At 39.5% G+C, this 12,801-nt stretch overlaps 1 protein-coding gene across 1 annotated transcript in view; it reads right to left on the reverse strand.

The window, feature by feature from the left end:
- LOC125901156 (USP6 N-terminal-like protein) overlaps positions 1-12,801 on the reverse strand; it is a 42,999-nt gene that overhangs the window by 21,582 nt on the left and 8,616 nt on the right. The window contains exon 2 of the mRNA XM_049596588.1: positions 7,737-7,810. Coding sequence (XP_049452545.1) covers positions 7,737-7,802 — 66 coding nt within the window. The 5' untranslated portion in view covers positions 7,803-7,810. The remainder of the gene's footprint in view (positions 1-7,736; positions 7,811-12,801) is intronic.

A 12,801-nucleotide genomic window follows, 5' to 3' on the forward strand; every position in this document is an offset into this window, starting at 1 on the left:
CTGAAACAACGTGAGGTGGTTATTACTTTACATACAGTTTGGGTCGAAAAAACGGGCTCAACCTGCAAAGGCCGTTACGCCTTTTTTTCACTTGTTTGTTTGTTTTTTGGTTTTATTTGTGCAGGTTTATTGTTCGATGGGTAGGTAAATAATTAAAAGGCAACTTTGCTGTTCTGATGAATAATGAGGAGAGAATGAGAGCGTTTTCTTGATGCTGTTGCTCAAAGAAAGGCCATAGGCTATTGTTCCTCTGAAGGGTTTATCCTCTCTACGGTAGCCATTTTAGGACATCTCAGGTTCAACTCATATGTCATCAGCCTTAGCTTCTTACTCAGGCTCTGCCATTCTGCTCAGCATATTTGCATGCTAATGTTAACAACAGCAGTGTAGATGTGTATTTTACCACTACATAACAATGTTAGTGTTAGCATGTTAAGCATCAACAGTTAGCACAGGGCTATGTTTCATGGTAACAACAGTGATGGAAATGGTTAGCTTGTGACATTTGGTCATTAGTTTTAGCTATCTTGTCATGAACTGCAGTGTTGAGCAAGTGTAAATGTTGCTCTAATGGTAGTGGTAAGTAGCAGGGTCACAAAGTCTCTGGGATTCATCCTTTGGGGACCATGAATGTCTGGGCCACATTTCATGGCAATCTATCCAATAGTTGTATCATGTATCATGATCAAAGAGGTGGACACACCAAACCACTGCCATCTCTATGGCTAAAAAGAATATGATTTTTTTGATTACCACTGGCACATATACATTTGCATGCACATCCATTTACATTGCATTTACTAAGATTTACACACAGTCAGACACCTATAACAGTGCACATGCACAGCCAAAAACAGGAGGCATACTTAAATGCAGCAATGACAGTTTTGACAACCCTAAAAGGTTTAAACATAAACATCTGTAATAAGTCAAACTGTATCAGCGAGTAGCTCTCTACAGTAGAATTGTCCAACCCAAACATGCGTTCAGAATCTGCATTAAGCAGCACAAAGTTTAGGAGTGATGTCTGTATCATGGAAAATCCATTTAGGCTTCAATCTGGTCCCAGTGTTGACATAACAGAGGGGGAACTAATCCTCTGACAGCCTACCAGAGGTCTTCTCACTCCACTCTGCATAACAACACTGCTGCGTGGTTGGCTGCATGTCTGGAAGGCAGCCAATCAGCCTCCTGCTCTCAGCACGGGGAGAGAGGGTCAGAGTGTGCATACACAAACTGTTCAGGTTCTTCATGGTTGAGTCGGCACTCTGAGCCCTGGAGGCACTGCGAGTGATGTCACCGTCATGAAAGTGGGAGGACTAAAAATACTTCCTCACTGAGGGTGTTTGGAGTGGCACAGAGTGTTACAGAAGGAGATCAGTGCCACATAAATATAAATCTGTCATGATGATTTAGTACTACTGAATTCAAAAATAGAATTCAACAAATAAAACAATTCACAGTTTAAGATATAAGAAGAAACTAAATGTCATTTTTCTTGAACTGAACCTTTAGCTATGGACTCAGACGCCTCTGTGGCATGGATACTCAACTTGCTTTACCGAGAGGATCCTCCAGTGGTTTAAAAAAAATAAATAAATACTATTTTTATGTTTTTTGTTATTTTCATTGTGAAACTTACGGCTGTAAGTTGAGTATCACTGCTCTGTAGAACTGGATGGCTGTTTGGGCTGGGTGTAGGTATAAAACCTAAATGCTTGTCCAGTAACAAACATAGGTATCAAAAACTGTCCAGTACCAAAGGTTGTCATCAAATGTCTGGTCAGGTGAAGGACAGATAAGATATCACATTCCCATGGCGTCTATAGCCCCTTTCTTACTGCACAAAATCCGACTAACACCGGCTAACATCTGTTTTTAAAGTAATAGGAAAGGTTACAATCAGCATTCACACCCGGGCGAAATGACTCTGCGGTAGTTACAGGTATTATTTATCGGCTCCGGATCCAACGGCAGTGATGGAAATACAACACCCACGTGAGTAATTTGTGGCCCCTTTGCCAGCAAGATGCAATGCCGCACCACCGCGAAATACCATCAGTCTCCTATATATATATACTTACCAAAGTAACCACATTTTCACTGGCCCCCATGCTGCTTTCTACTGTTTACTAACCTGTTTTTGGGCGGTGTATTGAAATTCAGTCCCCCATCAAATAGTGTTTCCCCCCTGTTAATGTGTAGCGCCCCCCCTTGGTGGTTAATGATAGGCCTCAGGTTTTGGGTCAGGTTTAGGTGGAGGGGAAACACATTTTGATGGGTAAACAGTCCTCGACACAACACCGGCCTATCCGTGATGTTAAACAAGACACACCAGCTAGAAAACCAGAAAGGTATGCTTGTCTGCTGCAGAGCTGTGTACTCGGCTTAAGTCTGCTGGCATTAGGAAAGGCGTCTGTAGCCTATTTTTAGCGTGCTTTGCTGTGTTTAAAAAATGTGTGTACACACAGTAATTTGGGTGGAAAAGGAGTATATGTAAGCCTGCACAGAGGCAGCATCTTCATGTGTGTCGACCTGTGTCAAATAATTATGGATTTAAATCAAACTTTGAGAAAAATGTCATGGTCCAGTTGCCTGGTTTTACCAAAACTTCTTAGCAGAGGATAGTAGTCATGTGACATTGCTTATAACATCAGAAAAAAGGTCCCTTTTTTCAAACTGCTTATCCTGCAACTACAATGAACTTTCAAGCTCAAAATTTTGCCAGTTTTAGACTGTATTTTATATAGTCAAAGATAAGGCTGCATACGTCTAGACAACATTTAGCATTTCAGAAATTGGGCATGAATTTGGCATCTTTTGTTTAAAGGAAAAGGTTTTTGTAGAAAAACAAACTGAATTATATCTTAAGGTACGGCATTGCAAAAAACATTGCCGATGTATTGGCACTGAAACTCAGGTAGTGTATCAGGACTAGTGCAAAAATAAATCCAACGATATACACCTTTGACAAAATGTTTGCAAATGATGCATATCATCTAATATGTGTTTTCAGATCAGTTGATATTCTATTATGCAGTAAGAAAACCTTAGAAGGGAAAATAGGGCAAAGATCCAGTCCAGCGTTGCTAATAACTGAAGAAATGCATTCATTTTCAAACCATAACACTCCATTTTAAAAGGCTAAGAATCAACTTTTTTTTCAGAGAATGTATTTCTTTTCTGTTTTTTTGTTTAATATGTGTATGACAGACTGACAGTTCAAATTATCTGCTGGCCTTGAATGCGTTTCAGCAGAATAAGAGGGAGCCAGAGAGCAGGATGCGTCAGAGCAAGACAGGTAAAGCAAGGTTAGCTTGGTCTTTCTGAAACCTGCATAAAAGACTTGAACCTACATGTATCTGTGGCAGGCTTTTACAGCAGTGGTGTGGGGTTGATCTTTCTCCAGCCCTGCTCTCTCTTCCTCTCTGCACTGTGCTGTGCATGTGGCCGGAAAACAGCATCCAGACACAGAAATCACGATGACCGGGCCTTCAGCCAGCCCCCGGAGGTCAATGTCAAGTCAATCGCTACACAGTGTGTCACAGCTGTTGCTGTGACTAGACAGAGTAACCCCCCCACCACCACCCTCCCCCCCTCCCCATACCACCTCTCTGCCCCAAGCTGCTGAGCTAAATTTAACCTCTGGCTGCCACTGTCTCCATTCCACCGTTCAACTCTGCATCAGCATGTTCACCATGGTGAGCTCTGAGCAAAGATGCATCATGGCTTTTATTATGGAATATGATAGTGTTCGTTTCTGTCATGCATGATAACATGATGCTGCTTGGCAGATTTTGACAAAACACCTAGAAACACAGAGAAATAATGCATGTCACTGTTTTCACATATAGTATGTTTCCATCTGTTTTCATGCTCATCTTAAATACATGTATAAAAATAGAATCAGGATCTTGTTTATTGTCAAGTAGGTTTTCACATAAAAGAAATTTGCTTTGGTGCATTAGGACATAACATAAACAAAGTATATATATTTAAAAAAACATGAAATATATATATATATATATATATATATATATATATATATATATATATATATATATATATATAGCAAAAATCAGGGGACATAAATATAGGATTAATAAAGTTATAATAAAAATGTGAAAAATATGAAAAATATTTTAAAAAATATGTGCTGTATTTCTGAATTAAAATGAAAGAGCTATGCATTTGTTAGTGGTAGTTTATGCAGAAATGTGCAAAAACTGTCAAAGAAAGGTGCAGAGTATAACACTACAAAGTATAAAAACAAAGAACAGCCTAAACAACCTAAACACCTGAGAGATCCAACATAAATGTAATGAAGAAAAGACAGACCCCCGCACAAAGCAACCAAAATGTAGCTGCTTACATGCTGTTAATGTGCAGGAAATAACCACTTTTTTTTATAAGATTTTCCAGTTTACAGGTACCAGAGGGGTCACAAGAGTTTGCCTATATAGTCTACATGTCCTCCATTGTATCTTGTGAGGTAACAGTGTGGGATGCTGGGGCTGTTGCACACTACTGAATGGCTCACAGTAACCAAAGTGAGAGTTGTGTTTGCATATTCTGGTCCAAATCAAATGCATCCTGAGGAGGTGTTGGACTGTGCTGAGGGTGTCTACTGATGCTAATTCCATGATTTTCATGAATCTGTAGACACAGTCGACCTGTGGAAAGTGTGTCCAGTATGGTGATCTCAATATGGCATCACTGCTTTTTACAGATGAAGAGCTTCTGACAGTAAGCTGAGTTGTAAAGCAGCTGGGATGAGAGTCAGCTCTATAGGGTTGCAATGGTATGAGATTTTCACAGTACGATAACCGTCTCAGAAAATATAGCAGTTATTGTCAGTCTGAATGACCCTTAAAGGACTTAAAATGGAAGGGTTATTTTTGGTTGAACAAACATTTTAGTAGTATTTTTGAAACTTGAAATGATTTTTTAAGGGATTACGTGTAAAAAGTCTCCCTTTTGCAAATAACTAAAATAAAATTGAGATTATCTGTTTAGTTGCAATTTTTTTCAATATCACAGATAAGCTAATGTACACAGTATGATAACCATCAATTTTCCTATCAGGAAAATACAGTTGCAACCCTAGTCACCTCCTCAACATTTGAAGCCATGATACTGTTGGGTTGTGGTTGGATTGCTACCTCTATACAGTCTATGGTAGCTACCAAAAGTCAGTCCCTCCAGGATTTTGCAGGCTGTTTTTGGAACTGTTGTGATGTTGTGATTCTGCCCCACATTAAGGTTAATTGAACATAGTGTTAGTTCAGGTAGGACATGATGTCAACCACCGCACACATCCCAGCTACGAGCTATTGCTCATCTCAATCAGCCCAATCAACTGATGGATCAGCTGACTGATAGATGGGAGTCAGCTGATATATCATGATTCCTCTCTATGTAACCAATTAGTAAATCTCATTTGGAGCGCCCTGTTTAAACTGCTTTGGTCTGCCTACTGTTGCTGCTTTCTCTACAAGCTGCTTTGCAACCAGCCTCCACCCCAGCTCCTCCTTTTCATGTTGTGTCTGACTTGTCAATGTCATTTCTGTTTGTCATTGATGCTGCTCTGTTCTGTTCCCAGGGGGTCTTTGCTGCTGCTCCCTGCCTTCAGTGTTTCTCCCAGAATTAGAATCTATTTATGATGGTGGGGAGGTGGGGCACCACATCCCATATTTTGCCGTCTGGGCAGAGGTCCCGCAGCAGCAGCAGCTAAAAGAGCCGCTAATCTCATACTGATACCAAAACTGCTTAACTCTGTTGTTAAACCTGCTTATAACTATTGGGTAACATTAGCTGTGTCCTGTGTGATGCTAACAGTTAGCCTTGTCACAGTGTGTGACTCTCAGGCACAGAGCTCCGGTCTCGCAGCAGTAGTCTCATGATAAACGCAGTGAGTAAATCAATCCGCTGCATGCAGCTCCCCAATGAAATGAGATTTTACCCGTTTTTCGTAAGTCAAATTTGTGGGTAAGTTGTGGTGATTAGACAAAATTGCAAGGGTGCACAGAATTCACAGGGATTGTCTGAATTTGCATTATTCGCTGCAACTGCAACATCATAAACATCCTGGATGGACTGATGAGTGAAAGAGTCTAAGCATCTCAGGATATTGATCAGGACTGAGGATTACATAGAGTGTGAGATCGATATGAAGATGGGTGCAGTGTGGGCAGGTGTAAGCTATTTAAAATCTAAAAACAGGGTGATGTTTTTGGTTGTGATTGGCTCAACATCAGTATCAGATATTCAGTAGGCAATATGTTAAGTTATAACAGGTGGGGACAACCCCCTAACACACCCTCCTCTGAATGCTAACTTGCGTTACAATTCACTGATTCAGTGCCATATTATATTTTCTGAGCCCTCAGTGAGTATGTTTGCTGAAAAAATGCTCTGTGCTTTGTCTCATGGTGACACTAATAATCGCCACAGTTTCAAAACATATCATGACACATACTAGATTTGAACTGCCCAAAGAAAGAATGAACATGTTAGAGTCTGTTTATTCTTGATTAAAAGCTCTGTTTTCAGCGTCTACTTTTCTCTCTTTAAAAAAGGCCATGTGATATTACTTTGCTCCGACTCACTTGTCTCTTACTGTTATCTCTAGCTCTGTCTTGTGTGTGTATCTCACTCACTCATCAGTGCTTACTGGAATGCAAAGATTTGGTTTGATTTGGCTGAGTAGTAAGCCAGTGGTCTGTGGGTTTCCTGGTCCGCGTTGCTACAATGCTGCGCTTGTTAAAAAAGAAACGCATTATCAACATTTAATAATTCTCAAAATGTATTGGTTATAGGTCTGGGTCCGGATAGAGCAGCATCTAGGTCCGGACCCAGGGGATGGAGAGGGATGGCACGTTAACAAGTAGGACACATGGGACACAGTAGACTCACTGGGGCGACTGGCTCAAGACTAAAACTGAAAAGAAAGGAGGCAAACTTCATCATCTCCATTTAGTTTTAGTTATTGACCAATTTTTTTTGTTTTTCATTCCTGGTTTTAATGCTAGTTTCAGTTTCAGTCAGATTTACTATCTCTGGTCATCATTCTCCAATCCCATTAAACCACAGGCACAAACATATTATTACACAATGTGTTATTAATGCACCCCGGCAGTGTACTACTCACATCCACCCACACTACAGGACAGACACGCATTCACAGAGTATTGTCCTCCACACATGCAGAAATGCGCTGCACACAAACCACACTGCACACATCTGAATTTACGCTTTTGTACATCTCAGTGTGCCTGTTAACCACAAAATCAACCAAGTGTGAACTCTTGCTCCTAAAGAATAACAACACACATCACAGGAGATAATGTAGCCATATGTCTGGCACATTTCTCAAATCCTCCTCGGCCTGCAGTACTATAAAACACTGACAACAAATGATTTCATTCGACAAAATGCTGATGACTGCAGATAACATTATCAACAATAGATGCTAACATTATCAACAATAGATGCTAACTAAAGCTGGGATGATATGACTTCTTCTTGTTACAATACTTAACAATAAAATCAGAGACACATTTCAATAGCTATTTTTACAGCTGCTTTAATTGAATACAGTTCATGTATCCAAAAGAATCAAATACATCTGTGCTCCATTATAAATCTAAAACGATGCTGTAGAAAATATTTAACCACATGATCCATCTGGACTGAATAAAAGACACTGTTTCTGTGTGCTAAAAGCACAAACTCACCGTAGCATATTTCAAGATGATATCAGCACGTTCCTCTGCTATTAGAGTCTCAATGTCTTTCTTCATGTCAATATCTGCAGAGAGAGAAAAGGAAAGCAAGAGCTGCATGAGCTGAAGAACAACAACAACAACAACAACAATAACCAAAGCTGACTCAAAAAAAAAAAAAAAAAAAAAAAAAAAAAAGGAACACAGCTGATAGATGTGGGCGACTGTTGGCCTCCGAACCAACAGGATGAGCTGGCAACACTGTGAAACTGAAGCACACTTTGTTTATAATGACTTCATCACACAGGGAAAAAAACAGTTATCAGGACTTGGTGTGTATGGTGTAATTTATCATTTTGCTTGAAACAGAGTTGCAGAAAACCAAATAAATGGATATGTTTCTACTGTAAAAGGAAATAAAATCACATTACTTTAAAAACTCAACAGCGACATATAAGGTTTGTTAGGTTAAGTTAAAGGTGGCCTACAATGCTTTTCCTTCAATTCTGTCATTAATATAATGTTACAGTGTCAGATTTAACATGACCAATATAATGAGGTAAATGTATATAAAAGTAATCCCTGTGAACAAAAACCTCAGGCTTCAGACAGATCTGAATATTCTGTTTCCACTGTTTTTTTTCTGCTTTGGTTACAAGCTGACACCATCTCATGATGGATTTCTTTGTATGATCATCTGTCCCAAAGGCACGCTGCTGCAATTGTTCACATTACATACACTGCTACATGTAGCTATATGTTGACTTTAGGGATACATGTAATCCTGTTTGCAAATGTTAATTTCTCCCTAATTTCTAATCAAAACCCTGATGGATAGGGTTGCCACACATTCTGTTTTTCCTGCGATTGTTCTCTTTTTTGAGCGAATTCCCTGAAAAATGACTATTTTTTCCTGGTACAGAAATTGTCACAGTTTTTTGTGGAAATGCACCTCTAATCTAGAATGTCAGAGGGTATTCCCCTCCTGTCAGAGCTTTGCACCTCACACATTGGAGTGCAGAGATTATTTTATTCTGAAAGCCCCTGACCCATGTCACAGTTAGGCTACTCATGTCTTGTGCTGCTGTTGAGATGATTAAGATATTTAACGTCAGTTTTGACAAATCAAAAGTCTGGATCGCTCTGAAACGACTTGACCAAAGGGTTTATAGGTTTCTGTAAGTATTTCGACTTTATGATCAGTGATCAGTCAGTTTTCAGCTACTGATGTACTCAATCTGTGCATCGGTGTCCATGGCAACCAGTCTCTTTAACCCATTAAAGACTGAATGAAGATTATGTGCTCCTGTTTTTGGACATGGTATAAACCCAGCATACTCACATTACTCGTACATTAATAACTTTTCTTATGACTTCAGAAAATGGTAAGGTGGAGTTAGTGAAGCTTATATCCATAAATGGTCAAAGAGAAGAGCAACTGCTGTTTCTGACTGCTGACTGTTAACAGCATGGCTGCACATCAGAGGGGTACTACACAAAAGTAGGATAAAGAAATCCAGGATAACGGACCAAGCGTGGCTTGACCTAGTCTAATTGGCGCATCTTGGCTTAATTGGTTGCTGAGCCAGGATGAAAAGGTGCAGCTATGTCAAGCCAGGTATAGATAGTTGGGATAAGCGCACACTCACGGCATTGTTAATAGACCACAGGATTGATCACAAAATCACAGAGTGGAAAATGGATAAGAGTCGCGCTTCCTATTTTACAGCCGCTGAGCAGCAGCTCATAATGGAGTCATATGAGGAGGTGAAACACATTATAAGAAAAAAAGGCAACACCAGTACTGTAATCAAGGGAAGGAAGAATGCCTGGCAAACAATCGCGGACCGGCTTAATGTATAAGTAGCCTAGTCCAAAAAAAAAAAAAAAAGTACAATTATTAAACAGTAGCCTGCTCCACTGGAACTGTTATAATTACAATTAAAGGACTAACGGAGTTAGTTACTTTTCAAGTCCACTAATTAAAAATTGTGCACTTTGTCTATTTGTCTGGGCAAAAAAGGACGTGCCAGCAGGTGAAAATAAAATACAAGAACATTTTGCAGGCTGGTAAGTGACTTTAGCGTAGACAAATGAGGTGATGAGATTAGCTGTTTGCTGACATATTGAATGTCTGTATTTTGCAGCAATCAAAAAAAAAAAAATAATCCAGAAATCCAGAAATTAGAAAGTGAAGAGAGTATTTCAGTGCACACTGTAGCCATATCTGTTATACAGTGTATTAATAGTTGTTACTTTTGCTTTCTATTTCAGGTTCCAAGCAGACAACAGAGGACTGGGAAATAAAACAACTGAACGACAAAACATTGTGGTGTCCTCCCTTTTTCGTGAATGTGCGGTATACCATTGATTTGGTGAAGTGGAATTTAAAAGATAACCACACACTGTGTGCTACCAATGCCAGATAAAATGTACATACACAGCAAAAATTAACATACAAGATCTTTTATTGAAGAGAGGCTAAATTTGTTGATTTAACCTAAGTGAAAAAATGATGCAACATATTTAGAAAAACCATGGAAATGCTGTAAAACACATGAATTTGTCACCGAATTGACAGTAAAACTACCAGATGAATCCCAAGGATAAATCTTAGCCTGGTTGTTAGCCTGGTCTGGAGCAGGCTAGCTGCAGAGAATAAATCGCCATAGTAACTTGACTGGGTTAAATATGACCTGCTTTCATGCAACTGACTTGAGGCTAAGTTCAGCCAGGATAACCAACATATCCCGGCTTAATCCCTTATTTCAGTTTTGTGCAATATCCCTCTGGACAGACAGAGATAAGAGAGGCAATAGGGAGTCCTACAACTGTTAACATAGTATATTTGCAAATATGGCTTAACACCCGGCGTCACAAACCAAATGTCACGTTTTTTTATAGATCAAATGTGGTAACTCTACTACCAGACCACTTCTTTGTTATGTTTAAAGCTTTCATTGGTTGTTGTTTTCTTTTGTTTTTGTTTTTTGTTAGTGTCTTTGTAACTGCAGCAATTAAAGCACAGATAGGCCAAAATTCATGTAAATCATCTGATGTTTGTCATACAATGCCTACTTCTAATGCCAGTAGGTAGCGCAATTACTTTGACTTAAAATTAGCATATAAATGTCCTCAGGCCTGGACAGTGAAATGAAACCCTGCTATTTTTTCAATCTGTGCATTTAAAAAAATGAAATAGTGAGGATAAGAGTATTACCGGGCAGTCCTAATCAGTGTAGGGCTGAAACGATTTTTGATTAATACAAAGCCTTGAGGCAAATTATTTGCCACTATACAAAGAACTGTGTTTGGCATGGGTGGTTGTTTCTGTTGCATGACACACTTATGTCACTTTTGCTGTTGATAGTCTACCGAGCTGTAACATGGATGTAGCCCGGTTTGCAAAACGATGGAGGAAGAGGGACAATAAAAGAGCAAGACACAAAAAGGGGAGACACACCAAAGAAAATGACAGGAAGTGTGGACTGTGGGATCATTACAAGTTAAAACAAAGGGTCCATATCATCGGTTCGACAGCCCATTGGTTCGACATCCCATTAGTCCAACTGTCTGCGGTGCTGAACGGCTCGCGGCAGGCGTATGGTGCGCTGCGACCGGCTTGAGGCGGAGCAGGCTCACAGCTTATGTGTTTGTCACTTTCTTTTTCATTTTAACCCACACCATGATCTTTTCCTGACCCTAACCAAGTGGTTTTTGTGCCTAAACCTAACCAGACCTTAACCACAGGGCATCTTGATGATTTCGGAATGGACTTAGGAACAATGAGTTTAATATGGTCGGAACAATGGGATGTCGAACCAATGGGCTGTCGAACCAATGGGCAGTTCCCAAAACAAAACAGTTCAGTGTGTATTGCAAAGCGGAGTTAGCATACCACAACAGCACATCCTCAGTGCTACAACATCTAAGTAGAAACATCCACTATATGCATCAAGTTCGCCAAACAGACCCGACACAACAAGATAATGTCAACATCACTTATAATTGCATTTAACCTTAATCAGTGATTGCTAGCTGAGATACATAACACATGTGAAGACCGTACGTGTATTATGGCTTTATAATGGCTGATTAATAACATAAATCAATGCGGTGGCTAATGTTACCTGGCGATGCATCAGCCAAGTTTTGCTAGAGAAAATAGCCACACCGAAAATAAAATGCTGTAGTCAATTTGTTAAAGCCTTAGCCATTCATGTTATTATGTTAGTCACTCACACATTACCACACATGCACCCCCCCAATCATTCTCAGACAGACACACACACACACAGAGTAGAAATGGAGCCTAAATGCGCAAATCAAGTACCGCAGATATATTCCTTTGGATTTCAGTAACTAGGGTCAGCAGGTGTAAGGTACCCCTTGACCACAGTGGATAAATCTCAACTACCCAGTCATAGGAACTTAAAGTATGATTTTTAAGAAAGCTATGTAATGATTGTCAATTAAAAAAAAAAAAGTCATTATACTCTTAAGTCGCAGAATCTTAATTTGGACAGCTTTGCACAGAGGGTTCCACCATGTTCAACTGAGCAAGCAGTTGAGTTTACAGACAGCAGATGCATAATTTGATCCATCACAACTGTTAAAGTGCACAATGCAGACAAATGTTTTTGCAATTAAAGCAATAATAATGTTGAATTTTTTTTTTAAAAAAAGGAAACAAATCTGTTGCTAATTTCTCTCATTTCTTTCTCAGACTTTTTATTATTTTCTCTTGTATATATTACTCTTGCCCTTACATAAAGCTAAAGCAATTTAATGAAAACAAGCAGTAATTCTTATCTGATTACTCAATCAATTGTAAGTATAATCCATAGAATACTTGATTACTAAAAGAATCGATAGCTGCAGCTCTAAAGCAGTGTCTTCATTTAGGATTCTTGCGACCTGAGGGTAAAGTGCTGTTTCCGTAGCAGGCAGTGATGTTCTCTGTCAGTACGCTCTTGATGGTGCAGGAGTAGAAATTCCTCAGTATTTGAGAGGATATCTGGAATTTCCTCAAATGCCTAAGGTAAAACAGTCTCTGCCTTGCCTTTTCCACAACTGA

The sequence above is a fragment of the Epinephelus fuscoguttatus genome, linkage group LG2, assembly GCF_011397635.1.
Source record: "Epinephelus fuscoguttatus linkage group LG2, E.fuscoguttatus.final_Chr_v1".
NCBI lineage: Eukaryota > Metazoa > Chordata > Actinopteri > Perciformes > Serranidae > Epinephelus > Epinephelus fuscoguttatus.